The sequence below is a fragment of the Macrobrachium rosenbergii genome, chromosome 16 (genome assembly GCF_040412425.1).
Source record: "Macrobrachium rosenbergii isolate ZJJX-2024 chromosome 16, ASM4041242v1, whole genome shotgun sequence".
NCBI lineage: Eukaryota > Metazoa > Arthropoda > Malacostraca > Decapoda > Palaemonidae > Macrobrachium > Macrobrachium rosenbergii.
In genome coordinates this window covers 40,864,592-40,891,245 of record NC_089756.1, presented here as the reverse complement: position 1 = coordinate 40,891,245, position 26,654 = coordinate 40,864,592, and the positions used below count along the sequence as shown (strand labels likewise).

General features: G+C 39.7%; 2 protein-coding genes across 4 annotated transcripts in view; one reads left to right on the top strand and one right to left on the bottom strand.

The window, feature by feature from the left end:
- Positions 1-26,654, bottom strand: part of LOC136847365 (uro-adherence factor A-like) — a 584,194-nt gene that overhangs the window by 533,922 nt on the left and 23,618 nt on the right. The window lies entirely within an intron of this gene.
- LOC136847363 (periodic tryptophan protein 1 homolog) overlaps positions 1-26,654 on the top strand; it is a 35,472-nt gene that overhangs the window by 6,628 nt on the left and 2,190 nt on the right. For all 3 annotated transcript variants that reach the window (XM_067118968.1, XM_067118969.1, XM_067118970.1), the window contains exons 4-11: positions 13,042-13,262; positions 15,753-15,941; positions 16,448-16,570; positions 22,831-23,005; positions 24,165-24,323; positions 25,025-25,139; positions 25,477-25,567; positions 26,122-26,355. In XM_067118968.1, the coding sequence (XP_066975069.1) occupies positions 13,042-13,262; positions 15,753-15,941; positions 16,448-16,570; positions 22,831-23,005; positions 24,165-24,323; positions 25,025-25,139; positions 25,477-25,567; positions 26,122-26,355 (1,307 nt within the window). The remainder of the gene's footprint in view (positions 1-13,041; positions 13,263-15,752; positions 15,942-16,447; positions 16,571-22,830; positions 23,006-24,164; positions 24,324-25,024; positions 25,140-25,476; positions 25,568-26,121; positions 26,356-26,654) is intronic.

The following is a 26,654-nucleotide window of genomic DNA, read 5'->3' as shown; positions in this document are numbered from 1 at the left end:
TTTTGTTGTTCATGAAACTTACCTGTCAGATATATATATAGCTGTATTCTCTGTTAGTCCGACAGAATTTCAAAACTTACGACACACGCAGTGGGAGATCAGGTGGTTAGTACCCATTCCCGCCGCTGGGAGGCGGGTATCAGGAACCATTCCCATTTTCTATTCAGATTTTCTCTGTCGCCGGTACTGTCAACACTTGTTTTCAGTACCTCCGTCTTGGATTTCGGATAAAACTTGATTGTCACTTGAGTATTGGTTTGATTTTTGGTTTTGACTTGGACTTGTGGCTAGGCATACGCTATTGTGGATTGTTTTGGATTTGGCTTTGTTTTTTCCTGGGAGTAAGATGTCTGAATCTAGTTCTTCTAGTTATCGAGTTTGCCGTGTGCAAGACTGTAAGGTGAGGCTACCGAAAATTTCGGTAGATCCTCACACTGTATGCTCGGGTTGTAGAGGACATGTTTGTTTGTTGAATGACCGATGCAAGGAGTGTGAATCTTTGTCTGATGCTAGTTGGAGGACTTATGATTCTTATGTGAGAAAGCTAGAGCGAGATAGGCTCAGGAGGTCTTCCTCCAGAAGTGGTAGGAGTCAGGGTAGTGTGCTTTCACCTGTTAACCCTCCTGTAGACGTAGCTCTTCCTAACCCTGTGGTGTTGCCCCAACCCTGGGGTTGTGTCTGGGATGGTGATGCCCTGGCGATTATTATGTCTTCCATTCGTGCCTTGGAAGCTAATATGCTCGCTCTTCAAAGTGCTGTGAAGTGCAGTGATAGTGTCCGTCCCCTAGTGTTGTGGAGGGGGCGTCAGATCGGCCGTATAACACCTCTAGGTCTGACCTCTGTCGGACTCCCAGGACTCAGGGAGTGGGCAAGTCGAAAGCCGCAAGAGGGTTACGCGGACCCCCACCGATCTGGCGTCCCTTCGCATGTCCTGATGACGCTTCCCAGGCTGCCAAGGATCGTGCACGGGCACGAATCCTTAAGATTGCTTCTCTTCCCCGATTCCTCCTCCCCTTGTCGGGAATGGAAATCTCGGGATTCTCGCCCTTTGAAGAGAAGCTTCAAAGAAGGGGGACGCTTCACGTCCCTTTTCTCGTGACGCTCGCCCCTTTCTCGCTCTTCTCCGGAGGATTTTGACGCCATCCCACCGCAGAAGAGGACCAGGACGTCATCGGATGATGACGCTTTTGAGCGCCTCCGCTCGCTCCAGAAAGAAGGCTGTTGCTTCCCCTGTGAGAAGCAAGAAGGCGTCCCCGCCCCTCTTCTTCTCATAGGATCAGTCCTTCTCCTGAAGTAGAATCTTCTCCTACTCGTAAGCTGCTCCTTGGCATGCAGGAGCAATTGGCTTTTTAATGGCCCAGAAGGAGACCGATGCGTGTCGTCGTCGGAAGGATTCCCGGCTGCCGATCAAGAGGTCTAAACCTTCCCTTCTCCTTCTCCTCGTTCGTCGTCGTCTCATGCTTCGCCGCCCGCTAGAAGTCCTGTTGCTCAGCGTTTTACTGGTCTTGGCAGGGATCGCAATTTCCGCTTTCTGATACGCTTCACGCTGCCAGGCTTGACGCCCCTCGCCACGATTTACCCTCTTGTTTCGCCATGACGCTTCTCATGCTGCCAAGCGTGGCGCTTCTCATGCTGCTAAGCGTGGCGCTTCTCATGCTGCTAAGCGTGGCGCTTCTCATGCTGCTCGGCAGGACGCCTCCTTGCTGCTCGACATGACGCCTCCATTGCTGCTCGTCATGACGCCTCCTGGCTGCTCGTCAGGGCGCCTCCCTTGCAGTTCGCCAAGACGCCTCCCTTGCTGCTCGCACGACGCCTTTCTTGCTGCGAGGCATGACGCCTCCTCGCTGCTCGCACTCACCAGGACTCGTCGGATCGGCGTCAAGAAGCTCGTCGGGATTCTCGCCAGGAAGGGGGAACTCCGCCGTCGAGACTCTCATTTTGATTCTTCTGCTCGTGACTTTCGTGACTCCTCTCGGACTTCTTCCAAGCAGAAGTCCCTTTTGCATGTTGGTCTGCAAGGACTTCGTCCTTCCGGTTCTTCTCCTGCCCCTTCCGTTGCTCCTGTGGAAGAAGGAGAGCTTTCTTGCGCTTGGATCCTGCAGTTGAGGATCAGACATCTTCTTCTTCAGCTTCTGCAGACTACCAAGTCTTAACTAGGCTGCTGAAAGACTTGTTTGGGGACAAGTTTCAACCTCTGCTCTCGCCCTCCCCCTCAGCTTACTTACCTCGTCTAAGTCACAAAAGTCTTCTGGTTTTGTGAAGATGGCTACGTCTCTCTCTACGAAGAGGGCCTTTAGCAAGGTTCAAGAGTGGATGGACTCCAGGAAGGCTCAGTGCAAGACTTCTTTCGCCCTACCTCCATCAAGATTGAGTGGAAAAGCAGGAATTTGGTACGAGACAGGAGAGGAGGTTGGTTGGAGAGTTCCTTCCTCTTCCCAAGGGGGATTTTGCCAGCCTTGTGGACGCTCCCAGAAGGTCTCTCCTTTCTTCAGCTAAGGTGTCCTGGTCTTTATCTGAGATTGATCACCATCTGAAAGGCCTTTTCAGGTCCTTAGAAGTTTTTAACTTTTTGGACTGGTGCCTGGGAGTCTTGGATTTGCAGGCTCGTAGCCCTGACTCCATTAGCCTGGGAGACTTGTTTAGTGTCCTATCCTGTATGGACAAGGCGGTTAGGGATGGCTCCGAAGAACTGGCTGCCCATTTCTGTGCGGGCCTTTTAAAGAAGAGAGCCATTTACTGCAACTTCACGGCGAAGTCGGTCTCTCCTACTCAGAAGGCAGAATTGTTGTTCGCTCCGCTTTCTAGCCATCTTTTTCCCCAACCCTTAGTCAAGGATATGGCCTCCACATTGCAAGAGAAGGCTACTCAGGACCTCCTGGCCCAGTCTTCTAGACGTCCTGCAGCCCCTTCGACTTCTTCCCTTGGACAGACTTCCAAGATTCAGAAGCCCTTTCGTGGAAGACCTTCCTCTAGATCGTCCTTTCGAGGCAGAGGTCCCTCAAGAGGTAGAGCCCCTTCTAAGACCAGGGGCAAGAAATGACTCCTTAAACCTTCAGACACCGGTAGGAGCCAGGCTCCTTTCTTTTGCAAAAGCCTGGAGAGAGAGAGGGACGGACAGCTGGTCCCTCAAGTCATCGAAAAGGGATACAAGATCCCATTCCTCGTATTGCCTCCATTGACTACGATTCCCATAGATCTGTCGCCATCCTATCATCAGGAGAAACAGCAAATTCTCTTCAACCTGCTCGATCAAATGCTCGAGAAGAGAGCTGTGGAGCAAGTCTCGGATTTACAATCCCCGGGCTTTTACAACAGGCTGTTTCTGGTTCCGAAGCAGTCAGGGGGTTGGAGACCAGTTCTGGACGTCAGCAAGTTGAACCATTTCGTTCTGAAGGAAAAGTTCGTAATGGAGACGTCCCAGTCGGTCATGGGAGCCCTAAGACCAGGCGACTGGATGGTTTCTCTCGATCTCCAGGACGCCTATTTTCACGTCCCTATACATCCTCTATCGAGGAAATACCTGAGATTTGTCCTGCGGGGACAGGTATTCCAGTTCAGGGCCCTTTGCTTCGGGCTCAGCACAGCTCCTATGGTTTTCACGATCTTGATGAGGAATGTTGCAAGATGGCTTCGCCTTGGAGGAATAAGAATCTCCCTTTATTTGGACGATTGGCTCATTCGAGCCTCGTCAATGACAAGGTGTCTGGAGGATCTTCACACGACTTTGACCTTGACGAAGTCCCTGGGACTTCTGGTGAATTTCGAAAAGTCCCATCTGACCCCGACTCAGTCCATCGTTTATCTGGGGATTCAGATGGATTCAGTGGCTTTTCGAGCATTTCCGTCTCAAGAAAGACAACTTCAGTGTTTAGAAAAAGTTTCAGCCTTCCTGAGGAAAGAAACATGCTCGGTGAGGGAATGGATGAGTCTGCTGGGGACCATTTCATCACTGGAGAAGTTTGTTTCCCTGGGGAGACTGCACCTCAGACCGCTTCAATTCTTCCTTGCAGAGAACTGGCACGACAAGGAGAATCTGGAAGCTTCTCTGAGTATCTCGCCAAAGGTAAAGAATCACCTTCGGTGGTGGCTCGATCCATCGAAGTTGGCAGAAGGCCTTTCTCTTCAACTTCAGAACCCCGACCTAGTGTTGTTTTCCGACGCGTCCATTTCGGGGTGGGGAGCAACACTGGGGAGGGAAGAAGTGTCGGGCACCTGGAGAGGGGAACAGGTGTCCTGGCACATAAACCTCAAAGAATTGGGGGCGATTCAGTTGGCCCTTCTTTTCTTCGAGGAGCGAGTCTCGAACCGAGTTGTCCAGATCAACTCGGACAACACCACGGCCCTTTCATACCTCAAGAAACAGGGGGGAACTCACTCTCGGTCCCTGTTCGCCTTAGCAAAGGACATTCTTCTGTGGGCACAGGCCCGAAATATTACGATCCTCACGAGGTTTGTTGCAGGCGTAGAGAACGTCCGTGCGGATCTTCTAAGTCGGCAGCGACAACTGCTCCCGACCGAATGGATCCTACACCAAGAGGTGTGTCAAGGACTGTGGAAGCTTTGGGGACGTCCCTTGGTAGATCTCTTCGCAACCTCCAAGACGAAGAGACTTCCTCTTTACTGCTCCCCTGTTCTCGACCCAGGAGCTCTCTCAGTGGACGCTCTTCTTTGGGATTGGTCGGGGATGGACGTGTATGCCTTTCCTCCGTACAAAATCATCGGAGAAGTCATCAGAAAGTTTGCGTCGTCGGAAGGGACGAGGATGACGTTGATCGCCCCATTTTGGCCTTCGAGGGAATGGTTCACAGAGGTCATGTCCTTCCTAGTAGACTTTCCGAGATCTCTGCCCATGAGAGTCGATCTACTCAGACAACCCCACTTCGAGAGGTACCACAAAAACCTCCCCGCTCTGTGTCTGACTGCATTCAGACTATCGAGAAGCTGGCCAGAGCGAGAGGTTTTTCTAGACCAGTGGCGAAAGCTATTGCCAGAGCGAGAAGACTCTCTTCCAGCAATTTGTACCAATCGGTGGACCGTCTTTAGGAGATGGTGTAGAAAGAAGGGCATTTCCTCCACCACGACCTCTGTGAGCCAGATAGCAGACTTCCTCTTATTTCTGAGGAGTGATGTGAAACTTGCAGTCTCGACTATAAAGGGGTATAGAAGCATGCTATCATCTGTTTTTAGGCATAGAGACTTGGATCTGTCTAACAACAGAGACCTTCACGATCTCTTCAGATCCTTTGAAACCTCGAAGGTGCCTCGGCTAAGGACTCCTTCTTGGAATTTGGATGTTGTGCTTCGGTTCCTCATGTCCAGTTCGTTTGAGCCTCTTCGTTCTGCGTCATTGAGGAACATTACTAGAAAGACTATTTTTCTAACCGCTCTAGCAACGGCAAAGAGGGTTAGTGAACTGCAAGCCTTTAGTAGGCATATAGGCTTTAAAGGGCATAACGCGGTTTGTTCCTTAAGCCCTTCCTTTTTAGCGAAAAATGAAAGCCCGTCTAACCCTTGGCCCAAGAGTTTCGAAATCAAGGGTATGGCTGAAATCCTTATTCAAGAGCCAGAGAGAGTCCTTTGCCCTGTTAGGGCTCTCAAAGTCTACTTAGACAAGACGAAGGAAAGTCGAGGTCCCTCAGATAGTTTATGGTGTTCCGTAAAGAGACCGGACTTACCTATGTCAAAGAATGCTCTGGCTTTCTTTCTGAGAGATACGATTAAAGAAGCCCATTCATCCTGTCAAGACTCTGATTTGAAACTTCTGAAAGTCAATGCTCACGAGGTGAGGGCGGTTGCGACTTCAGTGGCTTTTCAGAAAAATATGTCACTCAGTAACATTCTGGGTGCCACATTTTGGCGGAGTGAACTCTGTGTTAAGCTTCACACTACCTGAGAGATGTGAAGACGACATATGAGAACTGCTTCTCGCTAGGACCATACGTTTCCGCAGATACTTTCCTGGGGGCAGGGGATGACACTCATCCTATCCTATAGAAAATGGTTGGATTGTGTTTTTATGGTTGTTGGGTCGACTGCCTGTGGCGGACTTCCCAATCGTTAGCTTTAGTTGCGTTATCCTAACTTAGTTAGGCTTGGTCAGGTGGTTGGTTTTTGCTTCGTTTGCCCTCATTGTATGGTCAATATGGTCTTGTCACATTGTGGTCACGCCCCCGTTGACAGATCATCTAGAACTCACCAGCTATACAGGTCACACCCTTGCTGGAGACTCTAGTTAAGCAGAAGCGGACTTGGGTGACAGTAATCATGAAGTCAGCTATGCTAACAGGTAAGGAACCAAAATATCTTTCACCTACTTGTAGTGTGTTTTTTCCAAATCCTATTCTGTCTGTACCCACCTCCAATGGTGGTATTCAGCTATATATATATCTGACAGGTAAGTTTCATGAACAAAATGATATTTTAATGATAAAATAAAGTTTGTTCATACTTACCTGGCAGATATATATATTCATAGTGCCCGCCCACCTCCCCTCAGGAGACAGTGGCACTAGAAAATCTGAATAGAAAATGGGAATGGTTCCTGATACCGCCTCCCAGCGGCGGGAATGGGTACTAACCACCTGATCTCCCACTGCGTGTGTCGTAAGTTTTGAAATTCTGTCGGACTAACAGAGAATACAGCTATATATATATCTGCCAGGTAAGTATGAACAAACTTTATTTTATCATTAAAATATCATTTTTGTGTATGTACATCAACTTGCTTCATATAATTCTAATTTAATTTCAGTAGTATGATCAGGTCAGGATTAAGTTACCAGTAATTACCAGTAATATGAAAAATGTAAATTGAAAATTTAAATGACGAAAAACTACTGTAATATAAATTGTTCTTGGAATTTGATGTACAGTGACTTCTGTATTTCAGTTTTTTGTCCAGTTCTCACAAGTTCTCTTAACGCTTACTTTTAAAATTAACTCAGGTCATTTTTAGGAGGCTCACAATACAACAGAGTAAGATTAAAATTGATTTGAACTCTGAGCACCAAAAATAATTCTTTTAAAATGTTAACATTTACACTCCTTGATTGTACCAAACAGCATATTAATCTAGGTTGGAGAAGTTTCTAATTTGAAGACATTCAGCTGAACAAATTGTCTCCTTTGGTCAAATTCTTCAGTAATATGAATTAGCAATACAGTAATTATTTGCAGTGTTACTTAGAAACAAAGGTTCAGAGACTTCTTTGAATTAGTATGAATAGTCTAGAAACTGTTTCTTCATGTAGTATCCTCTCCCCCTTCCATTCTTATTGGATTTTCTTTTTTCTTTTCTTTTTTTCAACTTTCATTCACACATTACTTATTCAGTGGCATTCTTCAGTTTCCTGTACGTACTTGCTTTTATCATGTTCCACTGTATACCTACAACACAGTTTGGAAGATACAGAGTTGCATACTTTGTGCTCTGTAGAAGCAGTTCTGATGACATTAACACACTGTAGAAGTAAAGATGCATTCTTGCACAAAATCCACAGTCTCTCTCTCTCTCTCTCTCTCTCTCTCTCTCTCTCTCTCTCTCTCTCTCTCTCTCTCTCTCTCTCTCTCACACATAAATTTTGCCAGAAGCCTCCTCATTAACAGTTTTCCAATGATTAAATTTGTCAGAAGTTGCAATGTTTAAAAAAAAAAAAAAACTAATATAATTAATTTATAAAACTTCTCAGGCCACACCTTTGAATTATGGAAGTTTAAGTTATTGGTCTGGTTTAGCTTTTTATTTGTAATAATCCAAATTTTGCAGAAAATACCCTGTTCACACACTGTTACACACTGTGAAGCTGCTTTGACATTAGGACACAATCATTATTACACTGCTGAAGGAGCCCTGTTCCCCTGTGCTTCATTGAAATCTTAGTGCATCTCTGAAGCTTCAGTTTATACTTCATATGTTGCTGAAGCCTTCCTATACACTCAACTTGCTCAGAAGCATCGCTACATACTTAGTACACTTTGATGGTGGAGTCTTAGGCACTACATGCCTTCCTAAAGCCCTCCCTGTGCACAATGAAGACTAGATGCTTTTGTTGCTTTGTACCTGTTCATTTGGTGCATGTTCACAGATACTGTATATGCTTCTTATTGTGTTACGAATATGAAATTGTGGTAAATCTTTAGGTGCAAAGTTTTTGTTTGGTATCAGAAATTTAAGTCCATTCGAAAGTTGTTTTGTCACAAATTCTGACTAATTAATACAATATTGTGCCATGGTTTAGTTTGTAAATTTTATCTTGACTTTTGAGAAGTGAGGTTTTTGGTTTTTTAGAATTGAGGACAAATGAGAACTAAAGCAGTCTTTAAACATTAAATCCATAAATATGGGAACTTTAAATAAAACTATATGAATAATTTCTTATTACAGTATTAAGAGATGTAAACTGAAGTACAGAAGTCATTATAAAAATGCATTGTACAAAAAGAAAACTGGAAAGGATTAAAATAAAGGACTCCTTGGAGCCAGCATTGCAGTGCCCCGAGGAAGGAGTGTCCTCAGCAGGAGGTATTATAACCAGTCAGTTATCAGCTTTGAAGCAGACTCAAAGAGCTGTTTTCTAAGTTTACAGCCAATTGCCAAGATTGGAAGAGGTTATGTGCGTGATTCCTTTGTGCTTTACCAGATGTATTTCAGTTTATTCAGTCTTTGCTGCAGAATGTTAGACCTTTAAAATGTTAAAAAAGACTTATGCACAGGTAGTCCAAAGTGAGTGTGACCACTGAGATGAGCCGTAGTGTATGTTTAATCTTATGGTTGTATTAGTACTTGTGGTAAACAAATGCTTGCTTGATGTGTAGTATCTTATGATCAGGTGTAATACCCCATAGATTTTTACAGCTAGAATTTTGTTTCAAACAAATGCATAATGGCCAAAAACCTAGTTCATGTTTACTATGTATAACATGTAAGAAAATCTGCAATATGCACACTTTTCTCATTCTGTTTTCAGTTTTCATTGAGATTTCTTACATGATTTTCTCCCACATCTTGTTACAGAACTTAAAGTCTTAAATCTTGTGTATTTAGTCTTGTAGAAAAACAAGAAACATTAAGCAAAAGGCATAGTGTTTGCGATGTGTATATTGTCAAACTTGTTTAGTCTTTGTATAACTAGTTTTGTAGCTAATAGAACTCATACCCTAGAGCTGTGTGGATAAATTTACTTGTAAATACTTAGATAGGGTTATTTTATCTATCTTTAGAGATTTTTATACCTAAGATTAGCATTTTTTTCAGTATGGAGCATTGACAAAAATTACTTAACTGTTATATACTGTAAAGATTACTTTTAAATCAAATTTTCATTTCAAACAATTTTTATTTTGAACTGTCACTTTTTGCTTGAATGTTTATAACATTTTCCTGGTCCAGTCCCCATAATTTGTTAATGTAATTGGAAAGTTCAAACTTGTAGGGCATCATTTACTAGGATTAGAAAGCTATTTTCTTGGACAGAATTTATTCATTGGTTGACTTCAGATTTGATTAACTTTATCGCATGCTGGTTTTATCATGCAGTAATTTACAAGAAATTTTGCTTCATAAAATTATTGATAAGCACTGAATATGATTAATGTCCCACCAGATGTCTTAAAACATACATTAAGTGTATCAGAACATTTAGAAAGAGCATTATCCTTTTGGTCGTTAAATGGCAGTACTTTTAATTACATATTGGATCCATGCAATCTTCTCAAAAGGTACCAGCCTGGGACTTAAACACCTTGTCATCATAGGCAAGCATTTTATTCGTGTACTTGACATAAAGGATGGATAAATACCATGCTTGGCCTGTTTTTAGAGGATTTGGAGAAACCTTACTAATTGATTACATCGTTAGTAATTAGTAAAAAACGGGTGTTTAAATGTGAGTTGTGGAGAGTTTTGAAGGATTTGTTTGTCCCAGCATGGACAGGAAACAGATATTTGACAAGTTTACTAAGGTAATATATAATAATGAAACCATCTGTTGTGTTGGAAAGGTTATAGTACTATCACTGTATACTATACTAAAAGACATATTGGGAGTTTGTGTTACTGTGCAATATCTTGGTTTTATTGAATACAAAGGCTGAATCTTGGAGAACAGTGGTGTTCCTCATGTCCCAGATAACAAAACTTTCTCATCTTTACTTTCAAATTGAAGATTTAACTGATATGAAATATTTCCTGTGAAAAGCTTGGTCAAATTTGGATGAAATAGAAACTATGGATAAGTTAGTTGACCTTTCCTTAGAAGATACTCAAATAATGCATGTTAATTTTGGAGATGTTTACTTAGTGTATGATGCAATTGATTTCAGATGTTTTCTGGTTTCCTGTTGAAGGCTTGAAGGAATTGAAAATGTATAGTAGTGGTTAACCAAACTTGGTGTTAGCTTTTAGAAATGTAAACTGTATATCTTACATCCTGATGCCATGTGGTTATGTAATGGTTGTACTATTTTGAGGAATTGTTTGTATAGCTTGGAGTACATTGTTGGTTATTTGAGATGTGGTTTCTTTCTTTGGGATTTATATTCAAAACTGATTTATTCTTTTATCATTTCAACAAAGTTGTCTTGACAGCCCATACTAAAAACATTTTAAAACTCTTTGGGCTGAGTGGATCTTACTAATTATCTGATCTTGGATAACTTGATTTCAGGCAGTAATTAAGATATAGGTTATGGATTTCCTAGATTTGGACAGTGATATGCAATTTACCTTTCAAGATGTCTGGATTTTTATAGATGTTTTCAGAGTTTTGATCTTTTGGAATTTTAGAAAGATTGAAGTGTATATTACACGCATGGTAATGTCATTTAGAAATTCTAATGAAGTAATCTTAGTTTAAGATTAAAGATGTCATTCTCATGGAGGTGGTTTGGGCTTTAGTTAGGCCCTTGTTTGTGATGTTTTGGAATGAGAAAACAACAACTAAATTTTAACGTTTATAAGTTTGTATTGCTAATAAGGATAGTTTGGTTTAGGAAACTGTAATAAGACATTATGATCAATTTTATGGATTTTAAAGTTTGTTATAGTAACTTTGATGTACAGAAGACTTGACATGTCTGGGTTATGATTCTAAAAAGTAGACTATGGTGGAATATTTTATTCATGATAGAATCCTAATAAAGTGCTTTCATAATAGTTTGGACCAAGAAAAAGTGTTGTTCTTGATGGTGATGTATGCAATATAGATAGAATTAGTTTGTAATAGTGGTGTTTGACTTCCAGAAAGCATTTGCTTGTAATAGTATGGTATTCAGATGTTATTTGATGACAATGGATTTGAAATTCAGTTATCAGGGGGTGATGGGGAATTTGTTATACAAAAATCCCTTGGTGACAGTGGAGTTTAGTGTTCATAATTTAGTTGACAGCACTGGAATTAGTGTACCAGTGTTATTCAGGACAGTGGTGTGCCATTTAGCATGTGTTTGTAACAGCTGTTATTGACACACAACATAGCAAGTTTGGAATGGAATGTAAAATTTAGGCTGAAGGCCAAGCACTGGAACCTGTGAGATCATTCAGTGCTGAAAGGAAAATTGAGAGTAAAAGGGTTTAAAGTTGTAACAGGAGGAAAACCTCACAGTAGCACTATGAAACAGTTGTTAGAAGAGGGCAGAAAGCAAGACAGAAGAAAGACAATATTAAGGGAGATACAGTAAAAGAACAGTTAAGGGGGAGATACAGGTCGAAACCAGCAGCTGAGGGCTGAAGGGACACTTCAGAGAATTTAATGGTATTACAGTGATAATGTTGCTGCACTGGTGGCACAACCCACTACAGGGTGATTGGAGATTAAGAGTGCATGGGCCTAAGTGTTTGCTTGAGGCCAAATGGGTTTTAGAATGAGTCTTCATTCCTGTAATAATATTTTAAAAAGTCTGATAGTTCTTTATTGTTGAATTTATAAAGCATATTAGTCTGGATACTTTTTTTCATGATGCTTTGATATTTTGTACAGAAAGTGTCTTATATTTTGCTTTCAGTTTACATTATGAAACCTTTGCTTTTACAGAATCTGTTAAATCATGATACAATTAAGAAGGCCCATTTCTGATGGTTCTTTCTATCGGAAAGTCTGTATTTTTCAAATATTTTTTGATTTCAGGAAGTTTGTTCGTCAGTGATAGATTAATGGTTTAGAAAGTCTATTAGTTTGTGATATTCGGAAGGTTGTTAGTGATACATGTTCATTGACAATGTTTGTATGATTGTTTTGGCCTTCACAAAGTCTTTTGGTTTTGTTACAGATTTGCAGAAATAATTTGATTTAGCTTTGATGCTTTTGCATTTAAGTAGTGTTAATTTGTTAGATTATGCCTTGAAAGTCTGTTTTTACAAAGTTTTTATTTTTTTTTTTTTGTCTAGAATGTCTTAGTGCTTGTGGGATTTTTTCCAGTGGATGTCTTATAAGCTTGCAGTTATTTAAAAACATTGCTTTGAAACATTTTCAGAAAATGTATGGAATTAGTGTTTTTATTGCTTGATGTCTTTAAGAGCAAGAAAATTTGTTGAAAAAAAAAAATTAACAGTGAATTATATGACAGCCATTCTATATTTTGATTCTGTGATAACCAACCATTTTTGTAGATCTCTAATGCCACCATAATGAAATTTTATTGTAATGGGGTATCAGGTTTTTTTTTATATATGGTTTTTCTGTCATGTGAAAGCTTGCTTAGCTGGTTAATGGTACTTTGTGTATATAGTGAATGAATGAAATTGATAAACATTTTACGACCAAAAGTAACTTGCGAGTGAAATATTCCAAAATATATGTTAGAGCAAGGAACTGCTGATCTGTTTAAATGAAGTTCACACAAGTTATAGTCATACTTAAAATTTATTCTACAGTTTCAGAAGACACCCCTATACCCAAGAATTGCTTCAGATTAATAATGATGTATATATTAACATTATAATGATTAATTACTTTCACAATAAAGATTTTATGTGGAATGGGGAGTGAGCAAATTAATAATGTACAGAAGTATGATGTTTTAAGTAATTAATATATTTTTGCATAGGGAACTGGAGGAGGTTGAAGCAGAGGGAGGAAGAGGAACAGAAGAGGTTGCAGATGAAGCTGCTATGGAAGTAGAAGAAGGAGGGGCAGAGGCACAAATAGAGGGTGAAAATGCTGAGAGTGGGGAAAGCAAAGCCGAGCATGTCAGCAGGAAAAATGATGACAGTGTGGATTTTGAAACTAAATATGTAATGAAAGATTATGACGATGAAGACGATGATGGTACGTACATACTTTTAGGTACTTTAGGAATTCATTGCTGAAACTCATTACAACCCCATATTTCATAAGAACCTGAACCTCTGGCTCTTGTTTAAAATAAGTCTGGTTAAGTAAGTTGTTATGAAGACAATAATGGTCGAGTAAGTTGTTATCGAGACAGCAAATTGTCTTTGGATGAAAGTTTTGTCTGGATTTTACCCAATAGGTAACTGCTTTCATTATATTGTACTTTTAGCCGCTTTCCCGATAAGATTGTTGATGTTTCCTGGTTATTTTGGTGACATTTGAACGTCTCATCATCTGTAACATATTTAATTTACTTGTATGAATTATTGATGAATTTTTAAAAAATCACTATCAATTATTTTTTATCAATGTATACTGTCTGCTTTTACAGATTCAATAAATGACCTTTGGATTACATATGTGCAGATTAGCACCTAAAAAATCTAGTCATTCTTTGAGTAGTTGCTTAAACCGCAATATTTGTGTATATTGAATCTTTATTGTAGCTCAGATGATGCCAAAAACATATCTACTTTTAACTTTTGATGGGTAGTCAATAGTTTCTTTCAGCTTCATATACGTACTTGTACATTGTACAAAGTGTATACTGTAATTAAAAAACTATGTACAATATTTTGGGCTGCAGTTTAATCTCTGTTTCCAGTGATGTTTGGTGATTTATTTCTACAGTGAATTGTAAGTTACATGTGATCTTCTTGCTGTTTTGGAGTGCTAAGTTACATATTTAAAGAAAATTTGTCATGTTGAGATGTTTATATTTATGGAGGGATGTAGAAGACTTCAAGAAGTTTCATTAAATGTCTTTTTAAGAATTCAGTTACAGTAAATATAAATAACCAAACTATAGTGTGTCTAAAAATAATTAAAATTAGCTTTTATTGTAGTTTTGTATCTAGGAATGATGCCAGTTTTTAAATTCCCATATTCATACATAGTCTTTCCATAACTTTCACATATTTTATATTCTCCAAGTAGTTCTTTAATCCATTGGCATTCAAGATCGAAGACTGTTTATCTTGGTTTCCCCAGTAAAAAGTGTCAGTTTACCAGTGGACTGCAAACAGGCTTTGAAGCTTATTCTGTTGAGGTAGCATGATATAACACTGCCCTTCTATGGAGGTCTTATGTTTCCTTTGTGGGAACAGCTATCTTTGTACAGATTATGGTTGCTGATACTCTCAGATTTAAGAGACCCTGTAATACTACCTTTATATGCATTCTTTTTTGTAATTCAACTACCAGTATCTTGTATCTTGGTGTCTGTCTTGGTATCTGTGTATTTCTATTTTATTTCAATTAACCTACTTGTATTTTCTCTGTGCAGTGCTTTCCTCTTTTAACATAGGGGCATTTTATTTTGTGGAAGTCTTCTTGGCAAGTTTTTTAGCATTTCCTTATCATTATTATAATTACTGTACAAAATAATCTAATAAGGAAATGAGTCACATATCTAGCCTCTCTTAGAGCTTGCCCAAGGATTTTTGAGAATACACCAAAGGAAATGGGTGGAAAGTAATATGAAAATAGCAATGTACCTGGATTCATATGCACACTTCAGGAAATTTTTAATAATGCTTCAAATATACCATGCAAGAGACAACATAAGTTCTTAAATCCCCCCCCCCCCTCCAAACTCACTTATACACAGATTATCATGTTCACCTTCTTATGATGTATTCTACCTTGAACTCTTACGAGCTGTGAACACAGATCTGGAGATTATCCTTAACATGAGGAGAAACTGTTATTTGTTGCAACCACAAAACCATATTCTTTTTATACCCACTTAGTTCACCTTTACTTCTAAATTATTCAGGTATGCAAGATTTAATTTTCTGCATCTGACAATAACTGATGCTTAGATGCAAAATTTCTTGGAAGGATGGTGTCTTACCTAGTTAGGTTTGCCTCCAGCATGCTGGATGTGTTTTAGATGCTCAGCATACTTGTTTTGAGCAGGTCCTTTTGGGTTCTATATGAGGTATGGAATTTTATTAATGCATCTCAGGAGGCTGCTGATGTGATATGTATCATTCAGAGGTCTGGTTAAACAAATCATTTATAACTAACTAAATTATTCAAGATATTTATTTTTTTCACTGCCTATTTAAGCGGCTCTCCTTTTTTGCCTCTCTCTATCCTTTTGGTTAATTCTTAATTTGAATGTCTTCAGTAGCTGTGCAACCATTTGTTAAGCACTATTCATAAGTCACATTACTTATGCTAGACTTTCCTTTCATGAAGATATTATATGGAAATCGTGAATATGATTGGCAGCCTATGGCTTCTGAAAGTTTTCCATGGTTTAAGGTAGGAAATATGTAGCTTCATTTGTTCTTATATTTTAAATATTAGGCAACCCAGAGAAGTTTGGGAACATCTTAGAATCTTTTTGCCATAATCTTTTCTGTCTTTTGTGATATGTAAGGAAATACCTTCAGAGATTTTTTTTATATTCTACAGATAATGTCAACAAATTACTTCAGCTTGGGAAGATGGCTATACATGCGAGCAGTGATGATGACCCTTACATTTCTGTAAAAGATAAGGATGATGTTGACAGTGAAGATGAGAACTATGAAATTTTACCTACAGACAACCTTATAGCTGTTGGTCACGTTGAAGGCGATGCTGCAATTTTGGAGGTTTATGGTAAAGAAGCTTTCCCACATGTAACTTTGTTCAATAGATAAATAATGGCCTCAGAGGCGAAGATAGTACAGTGAGGTAAAATGATTTATATCTAAACGCTTGAAAGGGAAGTAAAATTAATTTAGATCCAATGACAGCATTTTTTACAAAAATGAGACATGTTTTATAGTATGCTTAAAGAATGACCAAGGCCTTTAAGAGAGTGGGTAATGAATCAATAATTGTAATTACTCAGGAAATGCTCTTGTACATAAGATTTTATGTATTTTATATTTATTGTACATAAGATTTAATGTATTTTATATTTATTTCATCCTTGAAATACTTTTTCTTATTACTGTGGTTCTTTATTTGTATTATTTCCTTTTACATACTGTCTTTTGAATGTAATTCTTTTTGAATTGCTACTTGGTTAGTACTGTATTGTTACCTTTTCTTTTTTAAATATTCAGAATGTCGTTTCATGTGCTATATTTATTGATAATCCAATTTTTTTTATTCGACAGTTTACAATGCAGAAAATTCAGATCAAGGATGCCTATATGTTCACCATGACATATTACTTCCTGCAGTTCCACTTTGTATGGAGTGGTTAAATTATGACCCTGGGGATGAACAATTGAAACCAGGTAGGCACAGTGTTGTAGCTTTATTTGTGTGTGTTTGTGTCAAATAAATCACTGCCTTACACTTTGGTTGGAAGTGTGTAACCATATGCATATTCACCAAAAATTGTTAATTGTGTTAGCGCAAGTGGTGAGATGCTTCCCCTGAGCATGAGTAGCCCTTGTCTACCTTACAGTGTGTGAAACTTTGGTGTTAACCAGCAGCCACTCTTCACCTGCTCTTTTCTATTTTTATGATATATTATTAGGTGTAGATCTCTCCTTTTCACCTGTATTTCTGTTGTGCCAAGTATCTCCTGTGGCCTCCTTGTTATTTAGATAACTTCTTGCCTTATGTATGATATAAATTTGATGGTTTGTTTTGCAATATCTTGTATTGTCAGTATATACCATAAACTTACCATCTTTATACATACAGTAGTTGTCTGAGGCAGAGATTTTCTTGGGGAAGCTCTCCAGTTACTGTACTCAATTATGTATTGTTTGTTTCACTTAAAATCAGTCTCATACTTGCACCGGTCCCGTTGTGAGTGTGAAATTATCCAAACCACAAGTAGCAGTGCAAGTTTCTTGTTTTTCTCTTGTTTTACGTGTTACAAATATTTAATTTTGTATAAGTAACTTACCAAGTAATTACATAGCTGTTATTTTAACAACCAAGGCAGCATAAAAATTCAAAATTCGCAGTAACTATTCAACTGCCTAGTGTAGGTGACTAGACCACGCCCACTGTCGGAGTAAAGGGAGGAGCAATGTGGCAGAGAGCTCAATCGTTTTTCTGCCGGTGTTCAACCAACATCATTCGTTCCTGCAGCCTTCTGTCATCTTTTTTTTTTTGGTGATGTATTCAGAATTTGTCGTAACTTTCATGGTTATTGGCTTCGCTAGTGACTGTATTTGCTTAGCTTATGATTCTTTGCTTCATTAGTTACTTAGTTAACATTTACTTAGCAGAATGTCAGATACTAGTTCTTCCAGTGCTCGCATTTGTAGCAAGGGATGTAAAACTAGGTTAGTTAAGTTGTCAGTTGACTCTCATACTAAATGTGTCAAATGTAGGGGACAGGGTTGTGATACTGAGAATACCTGTATTGAATGTCAAGATTGGGATGAGAAGAAGTGGAAAGCTTTAAAATCTTATTTGCTTAAGCTTGAAAGGGAGAAAAAGAGGAAGGAGGCCTCTAGAGCTGAAAGTAGGGCCAATCTTGAATCTGCCAGGCTAGTAGAAGAAAGTACTGGCCCTTCATCACCACTTCTTGCTGTTTCTCCAATTCTTAGTCCTCCGATTTCTTTACCACACACTCCTGTTCCAGACTCCCATGCTTCCAGTCCCGACCCCTTTGCCAATCTCGAAACAAGGTTCGATCAAAAGCTTCATTTAAGTGTAAGTGCAATGTCTGAAAAAGTGTCAGCTCATGTGAAAAGTGATAGTGTTGTGTCTGTGAAGGAGGTGGCTTCTTGTCCCATTGGTGCTCCTAGACGAAGGTCCCTGTCCCACTCCCCTAAGCCTGGGAAAAGACATACCAGAGGTCGAGGGGAGACCAGCGGGGTTTGCCCACGGGTCTTCTTCCCCCCCCGTCACACCTGTTTGCCCTCCAGGTGTCAACAACAGTTCAGTGGAAAGGTGTTAGTGTAAGTGCACATCAACACTCCTCCAACTCAGAAGCCTCCAGCCCTAACAAGAAGCACAGGTGGCGCTATCCTGCCTTTTCTCACCCTCTTAACAGGCACTCCGATGGAGCTGACCACTCCCCTCCTCCAGCTAAGAAGCACAGAGAGCCCAGTCTCAGCCCTCAACCCTCCTGCAGCCTTGCCGAGCCTCCTGCCAACCCTGTGGCTTGTTCCCAGTTGTTGGGCTGGGACAGTCCAAAGTTACTTCCCACATATGTGGAGTGCCTGCTCTTGGCTCCCAAGCTCCAGAAAGGGCCTCCTAAGCAGAAGTTGTCATGTTCCAGTCTCCTCTCTGCCTCCGGGCACCCGTCCGCAAGCATCACACCCCACCTGATGCTGTGGCGCCAACTCCGGTACTTCTGGCACCAGCTCATAGGTGCCCGCCTCCCCCTCGGCCACCTCAAGCTCCCTCACCGACTCAGGAGGATCTGTCGTTGGAGCCTATTAAGCGCCAGCTAGAGGCTATTATGAGTTTTATTCAGAAGATTCCAGCTGCTCCCCCAGTATGAGGAACCAGGCAGACGCCTCCGCTCAGCTCCCCAAGATGCTACTGTCCTCCGTATCAAGGCAAGCACTCAAGGAGGTGGATGACTGGCTTGCTTCAAAGAGAGAACAGGGCAAAGCCACTCTAGCCTGGCCTCCTTCCAGGCTCATTAGCAGGAGATATACCTCCTATTTGACAGGAGAAGCTTTCTCTCTGGGAGCCACTGCCTCCTCCCAGGGGGACTTTTCTGGTCTCATCGACTCTTTGCGACGCACGGCCTTCACTTCGGCGAATATCATGTTTTCTTCCATTGAACTTAATCACCTCATGACTGGTTTCTCCATTCCCAGTCAAAGAAAAGGTGCGTGAAGGACTTAAAGACAACTCTTCGCCTGACTCAAGAGTTGGGCATTCTCATCAACAAGCAGAAGTCACAACTGTCTCCGACACAGGAGATTCTTTATTTGGGCACGGTACTGAATTCTCAGACTTCTCAGGCTTTTCCATCCCCCAAGAGGATCAACTCTTGCCTCCACATAGTCTGCCAGTTTCTCTCTCTCCCGGTCTGCTTGGCCAACCAGCGGATGAGTCTCCTGGGCACCTTGGCCTCCATCGAGCAGTTCGTGACATTGGGCAGACTGCACATGAGACCTCTGCAATATTTTCTCAAGGCCAACTGGGACAGGAAGACCCTACTGGACTTGTACGTTTTTCCCATCACACAGGAGATCAAGGCAAACCTGCGATGGTGGCTGTGCGAAGGAAGACTACTTAGAGGAAAATCTTTTCTACCTCTGAACCCCGACCTAGACTTGTATGTAGACACATTGGACTTAGCTTGGGAAGCCCTTCTAGGAGACTGAGAAATGTCCGGGACGTGGTCCACAGATCAGAGACGCCTCCATATAAATATCAAGGAGATGAAGGCCATTCATCCGGGCCTACAGTCATTCTCTTCTCAGATCTTCAGCAAGATGGTGATAGTTCATTCCGACAACACCACTGCTCTAACCTACATCCACAAGCAGTGAGGCTCTATGAAGCCTCCAGAGAACTCATACTCTGGCCAGAATGGAACCAGATCACCTTTGTCACCCGCTACATTCAAGGGAAGCTAAGCGTCTTAGCGGACGAGTAAAGTCGCTGCAACCAGGTCCTTCCCACGGAATGGACCCTGGACCCTTGGGTCTGCAGCGATCTAAAGAAACTTTGGGGCACCCCATCGATCGACCTGTTTGCGTCGTCCAGGAATCATCATCTTCCCCTCTTCTTCTCTCCAGCCCCAGACCCTCTGGCATGGGCAACGGATGCTATGCTCCAGGACTGGTCGGGACTAGACGTCTACATGTTTCCCCCATTCGGCATGGTCAGAGAGGTGTTAAACAAGTTCTCCTATCATCAAGATGTCTCAGTGACTCTAGTGGCTCCTTTCTGACCAATGAAGGATTGTTCCCAGATCTGCTACGTCTTCTGTTGGACTTTCCAAGACTGCTCCCTCAAAAACCATCTCTTCTCACAGGTTCCTCCAAGGGTTGTCCACTCTGGCCTTGACAGGCTACAGACTGTCCGGAGCCTTGTCAGAGCAAAGGGGTTTTCAAGAGTGGCTGCGGAGGCTATCACTAGATGCAGGCGCCAGTCTTCTAGCAACCTCTACCAGTCTAAATGGACAGTCTTCCAGAGATGGTGCCATTGAAATAACATCTCTTCTTGCGAGACATCGGTAAGTCAGATCACCAACTTCCTGCTCTTCTTGGAGTTCGCGCAAGAAATGATCTTCCTCTACTATTAAGGGGTATAGATCCATGTTAGGCTCTGTTTTTAAGCACAGACGGTTGGACCTGTCCTCCAACCAAGACCTCAGTGATCTCATCAAATCCTTCGACACAACTAGACAAAAGAGATCAGAAAATGTCACATGGAATCTGGACGTGGTCTTGAAGTGGCTGTCGGGCCCAGCCTTCGAACCCCTCCGTTCAGTCTCTCTAAGAGACCTAACTAGAGTGACTCTCTTCCAAGTTGCATTAACCACTGCTAAACAAATCAGCGAGCTCCAAGCCATTGACAAGAGAGTAGCTTTTATGCAGGGAGATGCAGTATGTTTCTTCTCTCTCGGTTTCCTTGCTAAGAATGAAGGCCCTTCCAAGCCCTGGCCTCGCTCCTTCTCCATTAAAAGTCTAGCGGACATCCTGGGTCCGGAGTTAGAGGAGAGACTTCTCTGCCTGGTAAGAACCCTGAGATACAATCTTCAGAGGACTGAGAAGATTAGAGGCCCTTCTAGTCTTGTGTGGTGGTCCATTCGGAACCCCTCCCATCTGTTGTGTAAATATGCTGCTACTTCTCTTGCCTTTCAGCACGTCCCTCTCCATCGTACAATCAAGGTATTGGAAGTGCAAGTCGCTCTTCGCATCATATTATCTCAAAGAAATGGAATCGGTTTTCGAAAATTGTAGTACGTTGGGACCTTTATCCGTGGCTGTCATGGTGTTGGGAGAGGAAGCATAGGGGCTCTCTGTCCCTTGTCTATCTCCTCGCCTTGACGCAGGGTGTGTTGAGTTGAAGGTGTGAGCCTTGGGTAGTACCTGGAGCATGCACCAGTTCTTTTAGTGGTTAGGTGTTGTCTTTTTTATTGCAGTGTAGGTGACAGCATTGTATGTTTTTATTCTGGTCTATGCCCAGGGCAAGGGTGCCCTTTAACTTTGCTAGCTGCTAGTGCTCAGAGTACCTCCTTTGCTGCAACGTCATTTGTTAACTGAATCAGAAGGGATAGGCAACCATTGAAATGGTTCTGTATCAGGTGAAATGTAAGGAACAGTGCCAATTTTCCACTGTGCGTCATAAATGTCATTAATAGTAATAGATGACAGTTGTTTTTTTTATAAATTAGGCTGTATTGCAAGCCTCTTACTGCTCATGCAGACTACATTAATCAAACAAGGCTTGTGGTTTTGGAGGGTTCCAAGTTTGAAAGAATGTGTCTTTAAGGGAAGTTCATTTGATTTGCTATAGTGTAATATCTTGGTTGATTTTATGGCATTACCAAAGAGATCACAAATATTTAATTCTAAATTTAATTAATAAATTTACAAAAATTATAGGTTAGGTAATAAATTTCATGTTTGAGATGATTTTAGCTGTTTGCCCTTGTTTCCCTTATAATTCACAGAAATGCCGTACTCCAATGTTAGTTTTGACTGCAGAAAAAACAATGTTTTGTTCCATTTTCAGATTGCCTTGCTTTTCCCATCATCATTATTATTGTATTCCATTTAAGCCAGAAATGGCAGCTGTCCTAGTGCATCTTTCTAAACATGAGGAAAAGTTCCCTATGATCAATTATGTACGAGCATATTCCTTATTCAAGGGTGTGAACCAGCATAAAACCTCTTTTGGTGGCTACAGCATTGACATCTCTTTCAAGGGATCTCTTTTGCCCCCAAGATCGAGTATTCACCAATATACCTTCCATCTGACTGATTGCATCAAGCTTTTAGATGGCAGACAAGCAGAACCTTCACAATATCTCTTTGGAATTTTAATAAAAAGATTGTTTTGTGTTTTGATAGATTTTCAGGGCAAGAGGATCTCTCACAGTGATATGGACTCTAAGCAATCCTTCACCCTTGAATGGGTTGCCAATAAGACATAGTTAGGTGTGATACTTTTTACATTGGAAGTCATCTTGATTGAAGAGATAATTTACATCCTTTAATTTCCTTGACAAGTATAGTAGACATTCAGATTTTTCTAAATTTTCCAGTTATAGAAACCATGGACTTTCTCTGAGGTTTTCCCTCTTTGCATGTGATTTTGTATAGATGCTTTATTCTGAAGAAAGTTTCAAAAGTAAAGTAGGTGAAATGCATAGAGGCATTACCAGTACTGAGCTGGATCTTTTACCATAAAAGTTTCATCTTCAGTTGGTATGCATGTAAATTATTGCACTCTTGGAACCAAAGCGTAAGGCTAAAAAATAATGGTTTTTATATATGAAAGATAATTTTTTTTTTTTTTTTTTTAGAAAATATGCTGTTTCCTGTTCATTTGTGAATATTTGATGAATAACCAGTGTCTTGCATATTTTATTGATTTCTGTTCAAATTTTCTGCAGGAAATATGATTGCAATTGGGAGTATGTCACCTGTGGTAGAAGTATGGGATTTAGACTTAGTGGACTGCTTGGAACCAGCTTATAAATTGGGTAAAAAAGGGAAGAAAAAAAAGAAGATACCAGGTGTTGGCCACAAAGATGCAGTTCTCAGTCTTGCATGGAACACATATGCCGAGTTAGTTTACTTATATTTTCTTCTAATTCAGCGTATATTTTGTAGTTAATTTTTTTATCTGAAATGGAGTTTTATCCTTTGTGCTTGTTTTATACTTAGGAATTTCTAATTTACTATGTTGTGTAATGTTTGACAAGCTATCCCAAACCTCAATGTGTATATTTAAACCTTATTCCTAAGTTTTGTAAAGCTTACTTTTAGAGTGACCTGTGTTCATTCATACTTTTAGAATGACCTGTGTTCATTCATAAAGCTCCCTGTTATTGGTTACTGCCTAAGGTGTGCTTCATGTATTGTACTTAAGGATTTACTGAATCTCCTTTGCAGTACATGTATACCTCCCCCCACCCCCTCCAGCTGCAGTACTCTTCTGTTTCCCTTTGTTCTTTTTTCTCCTAGCTGTGTAACATCTTTACATCTCTCCTACTCTGATTTTTGCCACTTTTAAGAACAAATCTTGTAGCAGCCTTATAAAAAATTTATATCATGTGTGGCACACTTTAAACAGTACTGAAGATTCTTTGCAGTAACCCTTGGCCTCACCCCAGCTGCATTGCTTTTTGTGTCATACAGTACTCTCCATTTATTCCCTTTTTTCTCTTCCCATCTAGCTGTTCAACTTCGTTTCCTTGCTTCTGTTTAAATTTCTCATTTAAGAACAATTATTAAGATGATTCCTATGAGAGTCTTAGAATGTTATTTGGTGGTTTTGTTAAAATACTTCGGTAATACCAGTATATGTAGGTCACTTAATGAAGCTACTGATTTATTATATGCAGTATTCATATTAACAGTAAACATCAAAAAAGCTAGAACTGAGTTTTTGAAAACTGATTGTGTAAAAAAAAAAAAACACCTAGAGCTGGGTTTATTGAAACTGATTGCCTTTTTTTAGAGGTACTTCTATCTGTTCAACTAGTGTAACTTTTCCATGCCTACAATTTTGGCCACTCTGAGGCTAAATGCAAACCTAGAATATGGAAAACTTGTGCTAACTTGGTCATATCTTTATAAGAATATTGCTATAGTTAATTATATAATTATTATTTTACATGATGTTAAACATTCAGTGTTGCTGTTTTGGAATTTTATTTATTACAGTATGCAAAATAAATTTCTCAAGAAAGCACAAAATATAAATAAAACATATATCCTGCAGGCATGTCTTAGCAAGTGGTTCTGTTGACCAGACAGTCATATTATGGGACTTACAGTATGGAAGTGTAGCCCAGCAAATAACATCATTTAATGAAAAAGTACAGGCTTTGAAGTGGCACCACACAGAACCTCATTCACTTCTCACTGGAGCTTGCGACAGGTAAGTAAAGTATTTTTATTAATGTTTTTAGTATCATTTGTTGGTATTTACAGTAACACTCTTTTATTAAAGTTGAATACTTTTTGAAAATCATGATTATTTCATTTTATGTTGTGAGAGTATTATGAAAGACACACACACTTCTTTCTCTTTGTGTGCATTGTTTGAAGAAAGTCTTCCTTGGAAAATTAGTAGCATTTTAATTTGTGTAGAGTAACCTTGAAATCCCTGCAAATATAAGTAGAGTAACTTTAAAATTTCAGCAAATCTGAATAGAGTAACTTTAAAGTTCCAGCAAGTATGTAAGGATGTAACTAGTGAGGTAACTAATCGTAATGCAATTTAGTCCAACAATTTAAAAAATGTATTCCATAGTAGCTAAACACCTTGATGCATTTTAATTTCTTTCCTTGGAATTTATGTAGTCTCACTTTTGAGATATTGACAATTGCATGGAAAACCTTATCACTGTAGATTCCTTGAACATCAACAATAATTATTTCATTGAAACAATAAAAAGTGGTTACTTAGATGGAAATTGAAAATTCTATAGCTAAGGCAGGATTGATAATATTTTAGTCCCTTAACTGCAAAAGGTGAAACTAACAGTACAGTTACTGAAAAAATTACAAGTATTTAGAACATAAGGATTATTTTCTCAGAACATCATGGAAAGCTTCATCTGTCGATAAATTTTTCAGAACTGTTAGATTATTTGACTGCAATGACAGCGACTCTTTTAAATCGTGGAAGCTGGATGGTGATATTGAGTGTGTGTTATGGAATAAACTGTCTGGCCAGCCACATCATTTCTTAGTAAGTATTAACATTGATCCTAGTAAGTTACTTATGGTACTGGATTTTATGAATCATTTAGGTTTAACTTTTAGATTTTCATTAAAACGTAGGATTTTTGGTGATGGTTAATTGTTTATTTGATTTGTTATAAATGTTATAGGGACCAATGGAAATTTTTCCCAAATTTAATTAATTTCATCAGCCTCATGGGCAAATAAAAATTTTAACTGTGGGTTTACTGTAAAATAACTTTTTAGAAAACTGAACATTATTTATCATCATGATGTCTTGTATGCTTTCATAAGAACTTATCCATTTTTAGTCTTCCTTGACACCAATTATGTTTTGCCAACAGGCAAGTACAGACAAAGGAACAGTGTTTGGAATTGACTGCCGCCAGGAGAAGCCTTTATGGACCTTGAATGCTCATCAAGATGGTTGTACAGGTGAGTGTTTCTCTTTTTCTTATAATTTATGACAGTAATGCTATAACTTCAATTTACTTGTTGTGCAGTTTGAAGTTAGCCTTTCTCACCACCACCACAACCTGATTCTTATTTATTGGAAATGTTGTTATTTGGTAATTTAATTTTCAACAAAGTAAATAGTGATAGGTTCCTACTGAAGTATGTACAGGCAGAATGCTTACAAAGCTAGAGATAGTAAATATAATTCTCAGCATGTGGGTATCTGTATAAACTCTCTTATAACATGAGTGTTTGATAACACTTTGTTGAAAATCATATTGTTTTGTTGCTTCACTTTGTATCCATTTTGTTCCAAAATGAGTATATATACAAAATTTGTGCATATTACTGATGCAGTAAAAAGTCTCCAAACAGTTGTATTAAGGCTATCCTATACCATCCATATATCACTGCTTTTGCTTTTCATGAATATTAATATTTATTAAATTAATATGTACCATCTTTTAAAAGTTTCACAAAGTAAAGTTCACTTGTGTATAACTTTCTCACCATTGTAATTACTTATATTACAGGTTTGCAGATGAGCCCTCAGTGTCCTGGATGCTTGGTTACTGTATCATCTGATAACACAGTAAAGATATGGGATATTTTAGGTGAAGAACCAAAATTAATTAAAGAAGACAATCCAAAGCTTGGTGTTCTCCATTGCTTATCTCCGTGCCCAGATATGCCATTTGTATTTTGCATGGGAGGAGACAACCGTGAAAACAATTTTAAAGTGTGGGACATTCGCAATTCAAAGAAAGGTGAGAATTTACAGTCCGTGACATACCGAGGTTTGCTCTAGGAAAATTCATGAGTTCATTTTATACAGGTTTTTTTGGCAAACAGGGGTCAAGTGTATATTGTATTCAGTAAGTGAAATGTGTTGTTTTGAGAGTCTCTATTTATTATTTTATAATTAACCCAATATTTATGATTAGATTTTTAAAAATTGCTTTACAGCTCACATCTTTGAATCATAAAGCTTACTTTCTTTAGATACAGCCAGCCTTCTCAGCTTCCAGGAATCTAAGAAGGCTATTCCAATAATTAGGTAAAACAG